We start from the raw sequence: 21,073 nt of genomic DNA, 5'->3' as shown, positions 1-21,073 counted from the left end.
TGTTAACAGGCATAGAATAAAATTTAAAAAGTATGTTGCAGAGGCATAGGGCTTGAAATGCAGAGGAGTTGGTGCTGCACAACTCAGGTTTCAAGTATCTGTGCCTAATTCTTTCCAGCAGGTAAAACTGGAGCACAACACTGCTGAAGACATTGTTTACAGAAGGATAAACATGGCAGTTTACCTGATTTTTTAAGTTATGTTGTTTGTAACTTGGCATATGAAGAGATCTGAGATGTCTGTTTGGATTTTAACACTCCTAATGTAACTAAAAATGTCCTAAAGGCTCAGCACTTCCACCCACTGAGGTTTGCATAGCACAGGCTGGATATGGCACAGTTTCAAATTCCACTGAACAAAAAACCCCAAAAAACCCCCCAAGATTGGTGTGTAAACTTCTGTGTCAAAGAAATTCCTGCATGCTGGTGTTTATTCTAGCAGATTGATCTCTCTCACGCATAATATTTTCATATCTTCATATCCACTAAATATGCTTTAATTTTATTTATCTTGCAAGTTTTCTGCTGCTGTGGCAGAATGGAGGATGGGTGGCTGTGCCTGCCTTGTCAGGAAAACCAGCCAGCACTTGAGGCATGTCCCTGCAAGGCAGGCTCAGGAGCAGCATGCCCCCAAAGCAAAGCTGAATTGGGAAACAGAGACTCTGTGGAGCCTTTCACATTTATCTACCCTGGGCTTAAAGTATTCATATTTTTTAAAAAATTAAATTTGTGTGCCAGCAGACATCCTTTATGTTGCTAGCAGGCAGCTTGGATGTTTGAGGAAGAAAGTTGTGTTGAACACTGAGTTTTACTCCCTGAGAAAACAGCTGTGACATACAAAAAACCCCAACCTGTGATGGATCCCCCCAAACTCCACTTTGTTTCATTTCCTTATTTGCATTGTAAAACAGCTAAACTGGTAATGTATATTTATAATTTATATAGAGGAACATATTGTGTGCATTTAATCCAGGTATTTTTTTTATGTCACAGTCTTTTAGAAAGTGTTGTGGATCCATCTGATGTTCCTGAAAATTGGATTTTATAGTCAAATTAGGTTCATAGATAGGTAGCATTGCAAGAATGCATAGTTCCTGAAGGAATCATTTGTAAAACTCTGGAAGAGAAAAGAACCTACAATGTCATTTGGAAATGTCACATGACCCTGAATCATCTTTAACACCAGCATCTTTTTAAGTTTGTGATTTTTCCTTTTATCTTTTGGGACCTACACAGTGTCAGAGAAGTAAAAGCAGGGACAGCAGTTATTTCCATCCTACAAAGATGTTTATGCCTTTAGGTAAAAGACCTTGAAATAATGTTACTTTGGTATAAACCTACTTTAAATATTCAGATTTGTTTTGCAGTATGCATTCAATCACAGAATGGTTTGAGTTGGAAGGGATCATAAAACATCTTTGAGCTTTGCCATGGGCAGGGACACCTTCCACTATCCCAGGTTGCTCCAAGCCCTGTCCAGCCTGGCCTTGGACACTTCAGGGATCCAGGGGCAGCCCCAGCTTCTCTGGGCACCCTGTGCCAGGGAAGGCCTCCCCACACTCAAACAGAACAAAGTACAACTCTACAATTATTGTGATATTTTATATTAATACTTATTTTTAAAGTAATTGGAAGTTCATCAAATAAATTTTCATTTACTGAAAAACACCTTTCCCACAGCTGAGTGCATTGTTAGTAATTATTTTTTCTTTTTAAAATAGAAAGAAAATCATTATGGGATGAATTAGCATTTGAACTCTAAGATCTTTTCTTCGACTTGATAATTGTATAAACGTTACATCAGTTATTGTGTATTGTATGTGTATTATGTATAAATGCTGTTTGAGAAATTGTCATTAGTGTTTTAACCACTTCAGTATGGGAATAGAATCAATCATGCTGCTTTAGCTTTTCACTTCATGAGAAAATTGTTGTCTTTACTCTTAGCTAAATTATTCTTGCATTTAATAATTCAGTAGTCAGTCTGATGCATTTTTCACCTGGGAAAAGGGGCCAAAGCTTGTCTTTATTTTCCATGTATATTCAGTGTTGTGCTCGGGGGAATGGTATATCCAAAAATAAGACTATAAATAAGAAATCAGTAGCCTTTTCTGTCTTGCTGCTTTATGTGGGTTTGATATATGCTCCTGCAGCATTATTACTTACTCTGTTCAAATCAATGCTCTGAGCTTTCCTTTACATGATTGATTCCTTCCAGATTAGCCCACGAAGAACGTGATTTAATAAACACCACTGCTACCTGTTTGCTAACACACAGATGTCTGCAGTGCTAGACAGAGACTGTAAAATTTCTAAAAGTGCTTCAGTCAGTCATAAGATTTGGATGGTATCACTTTATTTAAGTAGGAAAAAGAAAACAGATTTGGTCTGCTAGAGTTGAAAGCAAACTAAAATTCCTTGGAAGAAACAGAAATAAGGCAAGAATTCATTAAAATGAAGGCAGATTCTGCAGGTAATAATGATATAAAGGCAAGTTGCTTACTAGGGTTTTGTCCTCTTTAAATGCCACTTTCTTTCTTCACAAAAGAAGCATTTTTCCCTTGCTTTTGTGTTCTTAAAAATTGTGGTAGCAGATTGTAAAGTATCAGCAACAACATTGTAACCGCTGATGTCACTTCCTAAAATACCTATGGATATGTATTTGTATTACCATTTAGTGAAAGTTTTAGCAGAAATTGGCTGTCAGGGAAGAATTTAAATGTTCTGTAGTGCTGTCCTGGGGTCCATGTAGAATACCTGATTTTTATTAGGATGTTATTTCAGTGTCACAGTTGCTTATCTGTAGCAACTCACAGGGTGCTCATGTTCTGGGCAGTGTATCTTGCAAGAGTTCCATGCAGGACATGGAAGGATTTTGTGTGCCATTTGGATATTCAGGACCAGATTTTTTTCAGTTGCTTCTGGCTGGATTATATGGACCTGGTTTAGGTACAGTCTTGTACAGTTTTTAGTTTGCCCTAACATTTTCATTTTTATCTTTCCATAATACCTCTCTGTTATCTCTAAGACCAGTGGTTTTTAGTGCTTTCCAGACAAGTTTTGTGTATAATTACAAATAGACAATGTAATGGCCTTTGAGCCTTGATGGTCTGAGGAATTGGGAAGTTCTTTATAAGATGTTACTGTGTAATACTTTAACACAGCTGTTCAGACATAGTATTTCTTATCATTAAGCTCACTCTTAGTTCTTTGTTTTTCCTGATAATAGCCTGACATAACATTATTGCTCGCTAAATTTTCTCTCTCTATATAAGGCAGGGTTTTTTCTTTCATGCCTTCTGTGATATTGTTTTCTCTGGAGGGAAATCTCCATAGCCTCCCAGTGCATCTCTGCTCAGATGTGGGCTGCAGTCTGATACACACCATATTCCCTCAGTCTCTGTACCCAAACCAGTCTGTGGCCAGGTCATTTCTTCGGTGTTTTCTGAGAAATCTTGTGAGGTTCTATTAATTTTTCTCCAGGAAACTTGTATTTCTGATATTACCTTGCTTTCATCCACTTTCCTGGGAGATGGTTTTCCTTTTCAATTGCTGTACTATTGTTTTTAATATTACTGAGGCTTGTTGTCTTTTCTTGCTACTTTCTATTGTAAAATTAAAATGCTACTTTTGGCACAGAAACTATCATATTGCTTTTGAAGGATAGATATTATTCTTGCTCCGCCAGCACCTTGGGAAGAATTGTACAATATGATTCTATTCAGTCCACATTTTTATCAACATGGTCACCATCACCTGCAGCCATCATTCCATTTTAGAGCACAGCCTTGCAGGTATTTTTTCCCTTTTTGCAATATCAATTTATAAAGAAGATGAATGAAAGTTTCTTGCATGTTTTTGTCAGTGTGTTTTTATAGCTCCCACGAACAGTGATGGACTTGGCAGCCTGGAGACTGAAATCCTCTGTTTAATCACAGCTAGGTGTAGTTCAGCAGAAAGATGTATTTCTATACACAGCCCCTGTAGCATGTCTAAGCCTCGAGCTGGGGAACTGACCTTCTGTAAAGAGAAAAAAGCTCTCAGGCCTCTCAGCCCCCCCTGCCTTATCTGGGAGCTGTTGAAAAAGAAGCATTCATGCCATTGAGTTTTTGTGACAGGTGCTGACATCTAGTCTGGAGTGGACTGAGAGCTCTCTTTGGGGAATTTCTTTCCCTGAGTTCCTGAGAGAAAGCAGATTCTATCCAGCCTGGGAGCTGTACATCTGCGTGCATCGAGTTGTCACATAACACTTCTAAAGGCAGTGGCTTTTCAGACCAGCTTGCATTTAGCCCTAGGCTTGATCTTCTGATCATTAATGTCTGTGATTCTTTATTTTGGTTGTGAAAACTCTCAAAATCCAATAGCTGAGACCAGAGAACTAAGTAAAACTGTAAACTTTATTCTCCTGTTTAGAGTATTGAGATATTTTATTTGAAAACAAAGCAAAAATGTCCTCCAGAGAATCCTGCAACATTCTAAGCCCAGAGAAGACACACTGCACAGAATTGTTGTGTGAGGTCATAAATTGTGTTCTCTGAACATTTTGTAATGTTGTACAGAAAGGCAATGGTCCTGGTCATATTCCTTTTCATAAATATGTGCTTATTTCCCTGAAAATCCAATGTTAAGAAAAAACTTGCTATTCCAGAAGAAGTGCTGGCTATTAAATCTACTGGAAATATTTTGACTGGGTTTTGGGTCTTTTTGTATTTTTCAGCTAACAGGACAAGTGACTTTGCAAATTGCCACTGATCCAGTTTTGCCGTTTAATGCCCTCGACATCGCGTTAGAAGTTCAGAACAGTCTGAAAGGTAATTTTCATTAGAGGAATATTGTTCTCCATTATTACAGGGGGGAAAAAAGCATCATCTAATCCCTGATACATATTTTCAATACTTGAATCATAGCCAGTGATTTTACTAGTTATATAGGGCCATTATATAATGCTGAATAAAACCCAGTTTTGGTGCTAAAGAAAGCCACAAAGTTTTTAGATTTCTTCTGATGTTACTTTGTCAATTAAGCAGCAAGGGTTAGTGTAGTGTCCTAAGACCTCTGAAAAATATTTCTGTTTATAGGTTTATGAAACTCTCAAGTTGATCTGTTAAATAGAGAAGTCATTTCTATAAAATCACACCCAAACTTCACATATCCTTCAGCAGATTGCGAGATTATATCTCAAATGTAAAGACTTTTTGCAATCTTCAGGTGCTACCCCTGCATTTCATTCACTCCCTACACTATAAAGCAGCACTTTTCTGTAACACATACTCATAGAAGTACGATACCTTTTCTGTAATCTTTGCCATCCATCATTGTGAAGATGTAGGAGTCAGGAGGCAAGTATTGGTCTGGAACCAGTGAGCATCTAAAAAGACAAGTAATTTTAGCTCTGTTGTGCCACATAAACATTGGTTTAGTTCAGCCTAAACACAGCAGGGGATGATCATCAAGTGAAGTGTGGCTCAGCTGGTATTCCTTCAACTGAACATGAGATATCTTCTATTGTTCTTCCTTTTTCTTTATTTTGAGTAACAGGAAACATTGATTTAAACTGACTTTTTTTTCCCTCAACTTCAGTTAGATCATTTATCTCTACCTCTTCAGGGGAGAGAAAATTATTTCCTAGGCTGTAGGGCCAGCAGGATAAATTTTCTCCCAGCTGTTCCCTTTGGAGTTTTGTTTAATGATTTTTCTCATGGCTTTCATGTCTTGTCTGTCTGTGACTTGTATAAAAGAACAGTTTATGTTCATTTTGGAAAACATTAAGACAATGGTCCTTTTTCAGTTACTTAAATGAGAAGTTGTACTTTTTTTATGTGGCTCATGGGTTTATTCATTCTTCAAAAGATTTTATGTTGAACAAACTTTCCAGTTCAAAGTTGGAATGTCTTAGTAAGCTGTTTCCTTCTCCAACTCAATGCAAACTGTAAATGTAGAAAAGATGAAGGTACATCTGCATGACATGTAAAATATTTGTTCATTAGGCTTAATTTTGTGCCTCTGGGATCTGGTTCAGCCCAATTCCTTGAGCACAGATTTTATGACCCATTGGACTTTCTCACATTGAAGTTAAATTCTGTGTAAATATTTGAGTCACTGTTTTTGCAATCTCCTGGATGTACTCACAAAAGGTTGTGTATACCTTGATACTTGTTAATACTGCATTTATTTGCACTTCTAAAGGATTAACTCTGTAATGTGGTGGGTATCTGTGCAATTAGCTCTGCTAAATTCCATGGAATATTACTCAGCACCTCACAGACCATTTCTTACATCCAAGATAGTGTGGATGGCAAGTTATGTCATCCCCAGCACGTTCATATGGCTCATGCCTGTTCTTCAGAAAGATGGGGAAGAGGCTGCTAAGTGACATGTGTTCTCTCCCCTTGCACACACCAGAACTCTTGGAAACAAACTTTGGGTTTATCTGAAAGAAAGGGTTGGGGCTGGAGAGATTTATTTTTCTGCCTCTGCTGATGGTCGGATGTTTAACAGGAGACCTTGTGGTCGTAAATGATGGGAGATGGGGGTTCCAGCACTGAAATCCAGGTCCCCAGGGCTGGTCAGGCTGTTGCCTGCCTGTTCACAGATGTGATATTTTAAACAAATTCATAAATAAGAGACTGCTTAGAATATTCTCATTAGCTACACCTTGCAGCTGCGTGGGATTTGTGCCTTCCATACATTTAAAATCAAGACCCACTTTAACTTGAATCAAATGCATTAATATCTTTTTAGGCCTTGTATCCTGTGAAAATCCAATTAATCTTTTGAGGTAGGCTGCAGACAAGATGTCAAATCTGGTGTGTGAGTGATACAAACAGTGCTTTCAAGCATTCTTGTAGAAGTGCTTTGTATGTATATGCAAGCAAAAATGTACAATCATTTGTAGAGAAGTGTTTTGTATGTATACAAACATTTTTATCCAGAACATATTTGCGTTTTCTGCTGCAAGCTCTTAGCACTGTGCTCCTTGTAGCCTGTCTTTAAGATCTGGTGTATGTTACAGCAAGTTTCTGTAGGGGCTGATGGTGGAGATTCTCCAGCACCTCATTAGGATTAAAAGCATTCCTGTACCTTTGCACCTCACTGTCCCAGCAACAGCAAGTTCAGCTACCCAGTTTACAAAATTAAAGCAGCCAGGTGGGTGTTGTCCCTCACTTGGGTGCTGTTGAAGCTGATGTCATTTAGTGATGTCATTTATTATTGCCACTCACTCGGACTCATGCAAACCTTTCAAAATCAGTGTCTGTGCCCCAGCCCTGAATTGTGCCTGTGCAGCACCAGGCAGGAGAGGTGAGATCCCCACTTGTGGCTGTCAGCACAGGCTGCTGGAGCAAATTGTAGCCATCTCTGATAGCCCCTGGTTGAGAGGGAGAGGCTCATGAAGACAAATTGAGGGTGGATGAGATTTTCTGGTTTTCCAGAAGTGCAAGAGCTGTGATTTAAAGCTCTTTGGCTGGCTCAGTGTCAGCTGTGTGTGGCTTCTTATCAGTTAGGCCCTTTCTTCTGCCAGAATGGATGTTTTACAGATGTTACTGCAGCTGAAGTACTTGGGGTGATGATACCAAGCAGCACTAGCAGAAGTTTAAAATAATCTGGTTTACAATAAGTCATTCCCAGGGAAGTCTGCGTGATTTTCCACAGCCTTGTCTCTACCCATACATTTCAAAACATCAGGCTAAACTCTCTGTCCTTAGAAAAATCAATAGAGAAACCCATTTCTCTCATTTACTTGATGGCTGCATGCTCATTGCCTACAGCTATCTGCTGCTCTTCAGCTTGGCATCATTTTACCTGCTTGACTCTATTTCCCTGATCATTTTGGGTGCTTTTCAGAATTACTCTCTCCTCCTGTCTGTAATATTCAGAAAATTTCACTCTTTACTGTTCCTACTCTTTATTCTTGACTGCAGCAGAGGTGAAAAATGCAACAAATCTGTATATAAGACAGAAAAATCTCTTTTGTCATGAGACACTGGCATCTCGTCTTCAGTATCCATTCAAGGTTATTATGTATTAGTGCCTTTTTTCAGCCTTTAAAAGACAGTCATAGAAAAAGGCATTTTCTACGGATAAACATTTAGTTCTGAAGGGCAAGGATGAGCATCTATTCTGTGTTACAAAGCCTTAAGTTTCAGCAGCTCTGTACAAAGTTATTGGTAACTTCATAGAATCATAGAATAGTTTGGTTTGGAAGGGACCTTTTAAAGGTCACCTAGTCCAATGCAGTGGGCAGGGAGATCTTCCAGTAGATCAAGATGCTCAGAGCCTCATCCAAGCTGGAACTGAATGTTTCCAGGATGGGGCACCCACCACCTCCCTGGGCAACCCAGTGTTCCACCATCCTCATTGTAAAAAATCTCTTCCTCACACCTAGCCTAAATCTAATTTTTTGGTTTAAAACCCTTAGCCCTTGTCCTATTTCAAAAGTTTATCACAAAGTTTCTTATAAAGCCCCCTTTCAGTATTAACAGAGCACAATGAAGTCTCCCTGGAGCCTGCTCTTCTCCAGGCTCCTGTATGGACATGCACACAGTAAAATGTCACAACATTCCTCTTTGACATAACTTCTTTGAAAAAAGGCTTGGAGCAACACCAGATGAGTTGACTTGGGGTATAGCAGTCATGGTAGCAAAATTGAAGCTGATGGCAACATATCCTTTGCACTGTGGATGTCTGTGGTTCTGCCCCTTTAGGGTGCTTCCTACAAAGCTTTCCCATTCAGATTTTCTACTGCCAGGTCTACTTATCCTGTTTGACAGAGCATGAAAAATTTTCCCTGTGAATACAGCAGCACATGATAGCTGATTCAGAATTTGCAAGCTAATCAAAAGCTGAAGCAATTTCCCCTCTCTCTGACATGCAAACACATGTTCACATATATGGTAAATAAGCATCATGCCTTAAAATGCTGATTTGTCTGTGCTCCCTTTCCTCTAAGTACTCATAGGCAAGTATTTTCATAACCGAGGGCACAAAGAGAATTTAAAACTGTCCAGCCTCTACCTGTGCTTTTCATAAGAGCAATCAGTTACAGAGGGAAAGGCTATTGTATTCAGTGTCTGTAAAAATATCTGTTTGGTGGAACTTGTTTCTGAATAGGATCCAGTTGCATTTAGCAAATGCAATGAAATTCAACAGCGTAATTCCCTGATCAAGAGTGCACATGCTCTTGAGTCACTTTACTGTGTTTGCGATTTTATTTTTGTAGCAACTAAACAACTAGCTTGGATGATTCATCATGATTCACATTGGAGACAAAAGAACAAAGAATACAAAATAAAATAATGTGGCATTGTTTTCTCTTAAACAAGGTAACACTTGTGCTTGATTTTCTCTGTAAAAGCATCACAAGGTGCTTAAGACATTATTAGTTAATGCAGGGTTTTCTTGAAGAATCATTTGCCCTTCCATTCCCATCTTCTCAGCCTGAGAAAAGCATAAATCAGTTTCCCTTGGTGGTGCAGTTCAGTGTGTGGTGATGCCTGTTCTGTCCTTGGCTGGCTGAGGTAACACTGCCCATCCTTGCAGCTTTTGAAAAAGGGCCTGGATGTGTGTTTTCTAACAAGTGCAGGTTTAGAGTGTAAAACAAAGGGTTGGTTTAAGGGCTGTGGAGAACAGCTGAGAGCATTTACAGGATGTTTGTGTTTAAAAGGGTGGTCTGGTTGGCTTCATTTCCAAATACAGAAAGATGGATTTTCCCTTTATCTCACTTTCCCTACTGAAAAGGCAAAGCTGGCGTTTGCAATTGTTTATATAAGATTCAGAACAATAAGTTTTATGTTACTTGGGCTACAAAGTGCTTTGCTGAAACCAAAGGATTCTTTCTTACAGGATGGGTTTAAACATTTCCATATGGACACAAGTTCCAGGGTAAGGTGTGCACGGTGCCTGCATTATATGCATATGAATGGGAAGTTCTTCAGCTGCACAGGATGTTTGCCAAAGATTTGGAAATTAAGGATAATGATATTTTGCAAATATCTTAAATGTAGCAGGCTTATATGCTTGAAGAATATTTTTATGAGGCATCAACCTAACTTGATCAGAATTTCAATTACTTGAGACTCAGAGAATTTCCATCCCTTTATATCAAGATGCCAGCGCACCTGTTATCCATTCTGCTTAGGGAAAGGTGGATTGGTCAAGTGTCATTAGCAAAGGAACCTTGTCCCAAGCCAGGGCAGACATAAACCATCTTCTCTCACTCCTGTTCCCCTAGAGAGCTTCTGTTCATTGTTGAAATTCATCTTGATATCTCAGGAAATCTGACAGTTTCTCTCACACCAGCATCTTGTCTCTCCGTGTATTCCGGATCATTTCATGTTTTGCTAGATTGGAATGTGCTAGTCAGCTGAATGACAGGAGTATATGGGATCTATGAGCTCCTTTTCCTTTGCTGGAATGTATCCAATAGAAAGTCTCTTTTTCCATATGAGAGGGAGAATATGTTATATTCAGGCATTTCCTTGGATTTCTTAGTTATATCTGTTTGCTTTTCCATCCATATTATGTGCTCTCCTTTCAGACTCCAACCATGAATAATTTGAGAAATGGGTTGGTGTTTGTCCTGATTTTAACTAGAGTACAGATAATTTTCTTCCTAGTAGCTGGTACTGTGTTGTGGATTTAGGATGAGAGGAAGGTTGGTAACTCACTGATGTTCCTGTTGTTGTTCAGTAGTGCTCACCCCAAGGACTTTCCAGTTTCCCATGTTTTCCCAGAGAGCAGTTACAGGAAGCTGGGAGGGAGCATGGCCAGGACAGCTGACCTGAACTGACCAAAGGGGTGTTTCATACCAGAGAAATCAGGCTCAGTTTAAGCTGAGGTGGCCAAGGAGGCTGGGGGGGCCCAGGCTGAACATGGTCAGCCCAATACAATTGCTCATCACTTGTCTGTCTTGGGTTTTATATCTCTCTTTAGGTTCTCTCCCTTTTTGATGCTATATTATTACTGTTGTTATTATGATCATCATCATTATATATCAATAATCAAACTGTTCTAATTTCAGCCCCTTGGTTTTAACTTTTTGATTGTCTCCCCATTCTGTCAGGGAAGCCAGTGGGTGTGAGTGAGCAGCTGCATGGTACTTGCCAGCTGAGGTTAAACCATGTCAGTGTTCCCCAATTACTATTTGTGATTTTTCCATGTGTATCTTAGACAAGGAAAGTGAAAATTCATTGAACTTGAGTCCTGAACCACTTTCTTGGCTTAATTATCTCAGTCACTAAGGTACAGATCTCCCTGAGGTTTGCACATTCATGTAGAGATCAGACAGCTCCTAGAGCTGCATGGTTTATGTTGATTAAGGCATTATTTGGAAGATCTAAGCATAGTTGGATTTCTTGTCAATAGGTGAAGTGAATCTTGGCCTTAAAGATAATTTCTGCATCCTGGAAATGTTTGTGCTGACTGATACTGCTTTTGACTTTCTATCAGGTTCAGGCTCTGCTTTCTCTCTCCATGTGCTTGTAAAGATGAAGGCAGTCCATGCACACTCTGGGAAAGGAGGCCACACTCTTCACCTGCACTGCAGGTGGGAGGAGGCTGCACATTCACAGTGCTCCAATTCACATTTCTCTTTCTGGACTCTGAACAGGGAAATACTGAAATTGTGGAGTGCTCCTAGGTGATTTTATTCTTTTGCTGTCTGAGTGGGGTTGCTAACAAAGCAATAGTTAACACTCCAAGTTAAAAAGTTTTGAAAATATTGACGGGATTAGAATATGCATTAGGATATCAATTAAAGTTGGCTCATTGGCATATGACTTAAGTGATTAAGAGGAGCAATTTCATATAACCCTCTACAATTGCTGTTAACCTCTAAGATTCTAAAATGTTGAATCAAATTCAATTAAACTCTGCATATTAAAATATTCTATATAGCAGTCATTATGGAATCCAAGCACAAGCTTTCAGACTCAAGAGCAACAGCATCAAATGGCATTGAATAAATTCAGTCTCAGAAGGAAATGTTGTAGCTCTTGATTTATAACCATTGCTTCCTGCATGCCTGTTTTTCCAATGCTAGATTTTAAGCTGTACCCCAAAAATCATTCCTCACAGCTTATTAGATCTTAAAGCATCAGAGCCCAAATTGATCTCTGAAGAACAGATCAGAGGTTACACGGAATGATCTACGGCTTCCCTTGACCCGTTCGTGCTGCTCGCAGGGGAAGGAGAGGCTCAGGTTTTAATTGGACTATTAATTTTGACTTGGAAGCAAGAGTAATACGTGGTCTGTGAATCACTGGTGACTGTCTTGCTGTCCCTGCTCCCAGGTGATGAAGCAGGCGTCCCTCAGCTGCTGGCAGTGGCATCACGTCTGAGGGACACGGCGGAGCTGTTCCAGTCGGACGAGATGCGCCCGGCCAATGACCCCCAGGAGCGAGCTCCTGTCAGAGTCAGGATGCTCAATGATGTGCTGCAAGGCTTGGAGAAAAGCTTCCTGCTTCAGCAAGCTCCTCCAGGACTTTACAGGTACGGTACACGGCGTTCCACGCGTTCTGCAGCTGAGCTAAATTGGTGTTCACCGCTGCTTGGTTCGCAGAGCTGTCTTTAAAAAGAAAACATCAGTGAGTACCCAAAATTAAAGCTATTTTTTTCCTATCACGTCCTTTCTGCAGAAAACATTAATTCACTACGATGCAAGGGGTCATTAGAATGCAGCACTGTAGCACTTCTGTCATGACATTGCTGCTAACAAGACGTATGGTGTGATGGCAGCCCAGGCAGCGTGGCAGAAACGTGTGTCAGATGGTACAGGAAGCTTTCAGAAACAGAAAATATTTTGAAGTTTAATACTGCTTGACAAGCTCCACCTATATTTTATTTAAAACTTTGTACAGTTCATTGAAGATTCAGAATTATACAAGATACTGTGTAGCATTATTTAACATATTTAATTATATAGCAGCATTCTTGGATGCATTTCAGCGAGTCAAAGGCAGTACATTCCAGTTAATGAGGAGGCCTGAGTCAGTTGCTGTTCATAACATCTTGTCTCTGCTTGGAATTATTCTCTGATATGTATTCAGCTGCACTACCCAGGTTGGTTTTAAGATGTCGTAGTCATCCCATCTTTTACTTTCTAAGAAGTCTGCAGGTCTCTGTCTCTCACCAGAACCATCTAAAGTAGCAAAACTGCACTTTGATTTCAGTTGATGGGAAAAATTATCCAGTGTCTCGTGCAAGTGGATGTGTAAAAGTGGACATCAAAGAGACAAGTGGTAGAGGTGAGGGAGGAAAGCAGAAAGCTCCAGCCACAGGAGGGATTCTTCCAGTTATTAGCAATGGTATAAAACAAATGCAGTCATCTTTTTTAAAAAAGCAAAGTGGAAAAAAAAGCAAGGTAGTTATGGGGAGCTCAAAAGTGTCAGGGAATAAAAGCCCTACAGCTGTAATAAAGAAAATAGAATAATTACATTTGGGGAGAGGCTAATTTACTTCCTTCCTGCTGTGACTGGATTTGTAACATAAAGAAATAAGCCAAAATGGGATTAGATAAAGTCTAATATTCCAGGTTTAGCAGTGCTGTCTTGTCTGAACTGGTATGGTGTTGCAAAGGAGCCAAAAACCTGTTTAATAATAATGTAATATTTATGTGTTGCATTGCAACAGCAACATTCAACATTGTTGAATCTGGCCCAGCTCCTGATTTGTAAAAATAAATTATATCAAAATTTAAGATTATAAGGAGAGGGGTTTTGACATCTTCTAATATTTCAGTTCTTGCAGCACTTGCATTATTAAGTTTGTTATTTACCAATGTAATTACTAGATATGCAAACATAATGTGACAAATTTTTCACCTGCTTTCCACAGTACTTTAGTACAGAGCAAAAGTACTTTCACACTGGCAAAGCAGACATGGTGAAAGTGAAAACGTTGTACTTGCTGCCCTCCAATTCAATTAAATTTGATACAAGATTTAACAGTGCAGGATTTCAAAGACTAGGAGAAAACATTGGCTTTGACTTTACTCTGAATAAATGTACCTGACATCATCTGGAATGTACAACAGTAAAGGACACCTTGTGTGTCATCATTTAGATGTTCATTTAAAAAGAATACAACCTTTGTACATTGCCAAGCTGTGTAATTGTTACCTTTAATGGCAAATCTACACAGATAAACAGAACCAAGGACACTGTTAGGTTGCTGATTACCTTTGCTGCCATTTAAAATCTGAAGAACATTTGCTTAATTAAAAAATAAAAAGCATCTAAGTCTTGTTTAGGTTATTTTTCATTTTTTAGAGATTGAAAGTCCTTCTATTAATTGATGAAGTTATGTGAATGTGTTGATGAAGTTATGTAACTGTGTCCCAAGAACACTAGAAATACTTAAAAAACCTAATACACTTTTTTTTTTTTTTTTTGCTTGTAAAATTTTAAGCTTATTCTTTTTGTCATTCTGTAAGGAAAACAAACCAAAAAATCACTCTCACAGCCAGGACCTTGTATGCCATGTTTCATCCCAGTCAGGAGATTGATAGGCAAGTTATAAACCCCTGAAATAGTGGTTTATAATGGAAATGCTGGCAGCCCTTTAACTATAGCAGCACAAGCAGTACAGCAATAAATACTGTGCTTCATCTGTAAACAGAAATTTAGGATGCAGTTTGCAGCCTTGACCTTCAGGCTCCAACTGTGTTTAGATCATTAAGATTCCATAAATACTGTAATTTACAGCCTTCTGAAGGAAGAATTTGTGTGCACAGTAAAGGACGTATTCTTCATGAAAAAATGATTGCTTCCTGTATACCCATTTGGACTCATATTCTCAACCTCAATCAAAGCACTTGACAAATTTGCTGAAGTTTTAGGCATCATTTTTAGCCTTGTGTTTGTCCTAATTCACAGCTCTCTGGATCTATACTGTGTTTTCTGTCCTAGAACTTGAATTAAAAAGAAAGGTGTTTTTTTCTTTATTGCAGGAGTGTTGCAACCTTCCTGTGCTTCTCCACTACAGGGGAACTGATACATCTTTTATATATCTTTTTTTTTCTATAGCTTGCACACACATTCCCCTAGCTATAGTCTTTTACTGTATATAGGTCCTTAAGACAATAAATGCCTCATTCCAGTCAATGTCATGGGGCAATATTTGGGCATAATTGATACATTTTGCATCTATAATGAGAAGTAATATAATCAGACTTACTAGCAGAATTCAAATTGCTATTTTTTTTAATAATTGGATTAGGATATTTGACTAAATTTAAGTAATCATGATTGACATTGGCAGGTTGTTCAATACAGTAGATGCTGTAGTTTTGATGCTCATTCCTCTTACCTGAACTTCCTGACATTGAACTGCAAATTTGACAACAGCACATTCCCCATGATCTCTATTTCCAGCTGAGCTGGAAATACACAAGTACAGCTTTAATCAGGGTATTTTAGTCTTATCCAGAAATTTAGGCAGAATGAAAAATAATAGGTTGAGGAATATCCTGCTTTGCAAAAGTTACCCTGGGACTTGATTTGGGGTTAGGAGAAAATTGCTGAGTTTTGTTGTACCTGAAGTATTTCTTTGATTCCCAGTGGTAACCCTGGGTAGATTTTCTATTTTCAGAACAAATTTCTAGGCATAAAATAGGATTGCTGTTGGTATTTTTCATTTATTTCTCTTTGTTTCTCATAGCGTAATCACAATACTGATAATTATTTGGATTTATAATTTGCCATTATTTTAATGGAATAATCAGTAGAAATCTGTTTCTCAACCTTTAGCCATTTCTTGCTTTCCACTCTTTCAATGTATACTTGTGTGGAACATGTCTGTGTGTTTTCTGATGACCATATTTTGCTACTAAAAGTAATAATCATAGATTACACACCAGTGGCATCTACAAGGTAAATGTAAGAACAGAGGCTTTGTTACTTTGTGTGAAAAAAACCCACATTGAAGCATATTGTCCTCTCCATGAGATGTTCAGCCTCACCAGAGCCATAAAAAGAGTCCATAAATATTGATCATGCCATGCTTTTGCATGCTTTTCCCTCTAGAGCAATACTGACCAAAACACTGGCACCAGTATCAGGGATAGCAACACAGTGTGGATCTTCCTGGTGTTCAGAAATACTGAGTTCAAATCTTTTGTTTGCCTAGGCTCAGTGAGAGGGTTCTCTCTGTTTATTGTATATTTTGTTGTACTTCTTATATTTGCTGATTCCCAGAGCTTCTGCCACCTGTCAGCTCTGCCAGGTCTGTGTGTGCACTCCTTAGGTACTCACAGGGAGCCTCCCCCTGTGCTGAAGGGCAGAGCTCTTCAGTGCACAATAATGCTGAAAAAAGTGAGATAACAAAGCAAACTTCATGGAGTATCAGGCATGGCCCACTCAGTGCAGGGAGATCTCCAGTCTCAGGGAAAGTCTCACATTTCTTAAGCTCCAGGTCTAACTTTCAGGTATGCTGTTGATACCAGATGAATCCAGTAGTAACCATGCAGAATTTCCTAGAATCCCCCGGGGTTGCTTCCCCAAAATTTTCAAACCTAAGAGAGTCATTAAAATCACAGCTTGTGCCCTCAGTATTTAAAATTAAAGCCAAAAAGAGGCGTACAAGGGCTCAGGCTGTCATTTCTGCTCCAGTTAGGTGCATTTGATTCTTAATAGACCCTTGCCTAAGGATCAGTTATGTCCTGATTGACAGTTCTTTCAACAGTTTTGTAAAAAAGTCAAAGTCAACATGTGTAAAATCTTTCTTTTAAATGTTTTATCTTAGCATGCCAAGTTTATCCTGTCCATTAAGGCTCTGTGCATCTGCCACCACTATTTATGGAATTTTTACAGGGATGGTTGTGCTTTGTCTAATAGATGTAATTGAGTGCATTGAGTAATAAGTAGGTCAAAAACAAGGATTTTGAAAGCAATCTGTGTCTTCAGCAAAGACCTCCAGCAGTTTTTATTGCTCATTTGTATCAGTTAAACTTCTTCCTTTTGCTTCTTTTCATCACAGATACCCAAGTGTGGCATTAACACTTCGTTGGGCTAAAGAATTACAACAAATGGGTGCATTTTAATGCACTGAACAAAATACTGGCAGTAAGCAAAGATAGATTGTGCAGCCTGAATTTGACATAATGAAATGAAAGAACAGTCAAAAGGTGCTTTCAGTGCCATTCAAAAAAGGCGACTTGCATCGCTGCTGAACTCCTGCCACTCAAGTGTGTGTTGTTCACCAGAACAAATATTTTCCTTTCAGATTGAGATTTGTTATGTACATTCCTGACATGTGTATATTCCACAGGATTTATTTCTGCTTTGCTGGTAAACTGCAGCAGATTCTCAGGTTTCAAAATACACATGCCCTAAGACTCCAGTTTCCAGAGATATGTTTAGTAGGAAAATTAAAGAGCTTATTATATCTCCACGTGTAAACAATCTGCTCACTGGATTTACAGAGGATGAGCATTAAAGATGCAAATATCCTGCTAATCTTAAAGAGTAACGTGGGTAAACATGGAGTGCAATGTCACCTGCAAAATAAAACAAAACCCCAGCCCAGAGCTTCTACCCAAGACAGTTGTTCTGTCTCATTGTATAAACTCTGGAGATTTCTTTTTTCATTTTGAATTCTCCATTTATGACTCCAAGTAGAAAACATTCCTGTCTCCTTTGTAGTAATATTTGAGATGTTTTTTGACTGACCTGAACCAAATGCATGGAGTATTTTTATTGTTCTGCTTTGTATTATGTGGAACAGAGAATGATTTGATACGGTGTCAATGATCCTTAGTGTGGGAAATACTGAAATAATTCATGTTTCGCTGGCAGCAGTAGATAATGTTCTGTCTCTATTATCTGCCATGTGCAATTTGTAAATACAATGCTAGAATTATGTTGGGGGAGAAGGAAAGGATGTAGAATAGTGTACCTCAGATTTTACCATTCAGTCAGAATAAATGAATTTCTGTCTTCCAACACAGCAATGATTTCCTACCTGACTTTTGACCCCCATATTTTGCATCTTTCAAAATTTGCAACTCCTTTTCTTCTATGATCTTTTTCATGGCTTATAAATGGAGTTGTGAACAGTGGCATTACTTGTTTCCCTAATCCTTCTCTGGTGTTCCTCAGTTCTGCAGTCGTTGCTCAGCTCCCTTCTCTCTGATAAGCATTTGTCCAAATGTATTTTTTACACCCAAAATGCCTTCCCATTTTCTTCTGCCTTATTCCTTTGAACTTTACAGTGTTTGAGCAGTGTGATTGTGGTCTCTGCAGTTGTAAGCACATTTATCCTAGCACACACCAGTAGCATTTACTAGGCTGATAATGCTCTTACAAATTCCTGCTATGGTTATTATTTTTCTCATGACTGATAACGATGCTGAATTATGCCCTTTCTTAATACTGAGGAGATGCAATAAAGTGAGTGATAGTCATACTCAAACACCTGATCCATCTGAGTGGCAATTGAGATGTTTTTTTTTCCTTTGGAATCACCGATACATGTAATGGCCACGAATTAATGACTGTATTTGTTGTCTTGTAAATTTTTACTATTTAAAGAGCATTTGCTGCATAAATACTACTGAATTAGCCATCTGCAGAGCTGTAATTATGGCAGACTTTAAAGCTTATTTAAACAGGGAACATGAAAATCTTTTCATTACACCTGCAAAAGCAGAAAACCTCTGTAATCAGGGATTATGTCATGGCTTGAAAACAGATTTCTCACTTCCCTGATATGAAGGGAAACCTGGTTTTACATATATTAATTTATTTTTCCTCGATGTACTTCCCATTAATTTTCTTCCATCTTTTTAATTAGGTTGATTTGTATACTTGCAGAGTTCTCTCTGTACAATACATCAGACCCATTATGTTTGTGATCCAGTAAATATTATATTGTAATTTAACCCAGCATTAGTTGTCCTGAAGACAAGACTGTGTCCAGGAAATAATATTCCTCATGCTTCCCTTGAATGTGCATAGTCTTGGCCTTGCAAAAAAAAAAAAAAAAAAAAAAAAGGGGAGTTGGGGATTTTTTTTTGTAAAATGCCATTTATTTTAATATGTGTCCTTACTGGATCTTTGAGCCCATTTCACAGCAGTTGTTGTGCTGACTGTAGAAGCCCTGGCACAGCTGTTCTGTGAGCTCAGTGCAGAGCTCTCATGCCAACCTCCAGCAAGTCTTGTGGTTAGCATGCAACTCCACTCCATGTCCCTTGCTGGCAGATCTTGCTTGGTCTGCACTTATGGTGCTAAATAGGGCAAGAATATTTAGTTCCAGAAAAAAAAAAAATCTGCTGTGATCTCAGGAAGCTATACAAAGTATTAGATTCTGAATAATTTATTAAATCCGACAGAAACTTAATATTTTATACATTATTTTATATTTATTATAAACAGTAGGACTGGTAACATTTTTTAGATCCGAGAAATATCTGAATCCACATTTTTGATCATGACAGATAAGAACCACTCATATATGGTTGAAATATTAGCCAAGAACACTTCTTGACTGTAGTACAAAAATAAGTGGAATTCATTGGGAAAATAGTTAATATGCAATATTCCCCCACTAACATATTACCCAGGCAATAGAGCTTGGAAATGTGTTGATGAGATCATTAACAGGAAAATTACCTTAACTGGGACTTAAAAGAAGTGTTAATTTTGTGTGTGTACCTGCCACTGCAAGCAATAATGATATAACTTTAGGCATTTCTTTAAAGATGTATTATGTATTATGACATACTTTTTTATCCCTCATTAACTCTTATGATAATGACCTGTGGAAATGGTCTCATGTCACGTGGCTCAGAGTTATTTAGGGTGATAAACCCAGTCAGGATCAGAGCTGGAGATCAAGGTCAAGCCAGTTCCTGCATTAAGCACTGGACGTTGGCTGCTGCTTTGTTTGGGAATGGGATTCCTCCTCAGGAAGAGGATGTTTTACATGATTTCTAAATAAAAAGCCCTATGAAGTCATCAGAACATCAGCTGTGAGCCATTTGGAAATAATTTTATTAATTCACTTCCCTCAAGTTCTTCAAAATAGTAGCACATCTGCTTTGAATTTGAGTGTTTCAGACTGAGACATCCTTAAAAGACAGATAGTTTCCTCCAAATCACTCACAGAAGCATATGTTTCTTTCACTTGAAAAGCAAGTGTAGCATAAATCATTCAAAGAACAACATGCTTACATTTGTTACCAGCAATGTAGCTACATTATTTGAATTTAACAAAGAATATTTCATACCAGTTGCTGCCAGCAAATAACATTTTAAAATACAGTTGTATCAATTTTGTTCAATGCATCATCAGTCTTTTAAGTATAAATGTAAGTCCTTGTTCTGAGGAATGACAGAAAAAGTGCTGGTGGATTTTCAAGGAATTTTTACATCTCCATGGGGTATACATCATTCTCTTCAACTGCATACATGGTTTGGAAGCTCTGTGGCAAAGTGGGTTCTGTGGCTTCTTCAGGAATTTCTACAGAAAGTTGCTTAATTAATTTCTGTGAAACCCTAGAGAAAATTATGCCTAATTAGAGGACTGTTCTTTAGTAGTGATAAATGGTGACTTGCAACTTCTGAAGAACAAATGCATCCTATTTGTATCTTTTTATTTCACTTCTGTGGAGTCTTTCTGTACTGTTGAAGCTCTAGATTGGATTCTCCTTACCTACTGGTCTTGTTTACTCCAAAGCAAGAAATAAATCAGCTCCTAAACCCAGCAAATTTTCACCAAGAGCAAACCTGTGAGTGCATGGTAATGTTGATGTTAAGCACTGACAAACAGACCCTTTATTTCAGGCTGATTTTACTCAAACTCAGTCTTTAAGCTAGTCAGGCTTCTTAGCTCCATTATTTTTACTTTTAGGCTGTTCCAGAACATCAGTCCTCTTATGATCTGCTACTTGCCAGCTTCCATTTAATCATGGTTATTATATATTACACTAGACACTGTTTGCTATCAAAAGTCACAAAAATTAGGAAGTGATGTAATTATTGTTTATTTAACAAAAGTGAAAACGTTTGGCTACAGGTTGTCAAAGACTTAGTATTCCCTTTATTTCTCAGCCATTGCAGAACACTGTCCTATTATCAGAA

The 21,073-nt window shown here is 38.4% G+C and overlaps 1 protein-coding gene across 2 annotated transcripts in view; it reads left to right on the top strand.

The window, feature by feature from the left end:
* The window catches only part of NAALADL2 (N-acetylated alpha-linked acidic dipeptidase like 2), a 405,646-nt gene that overhangs the window by 370,833 nt on the left and 13,740 nt on the right, over nucleotides 1–21,073 (top strand). For both annotated transcript variants that reach the window (XM_077184127.1, XM_077184126.1), the window contains 2 exons: nucleotides 4,717–4,810; nucleotides 12,287–12,485. In XM_077184127.1, coding sequence (XP_077040242.1) covers nucleotides 4,717–4,810; nucleotides 12,287–12,485 — 293 coding nt within the window. The remainder of the gene's footprint in view (nucleotides 1–4,716; nucleotides 4,811–12,286; nucleotides 12,486–21,073) is intronic.

Source organism: Agelaius phoeniceus, chromosome 10, assembly GCF_051311805.1.
Source record: "Agelaius phoeniceus isolate bAgePho1 chromosome 10, bAgePho1.hap1, whole genome shotgun sequence".
Classification (NCBI taxonomy): Eukaryota; Metazoa; Chordata; class Aves; order Passeriformes; family Icteridae; genus Agelaius; species Agelaius phoeniceus.
This window is presented reverse-complemented; position numbering and strand designations above follow the sequence as displayed.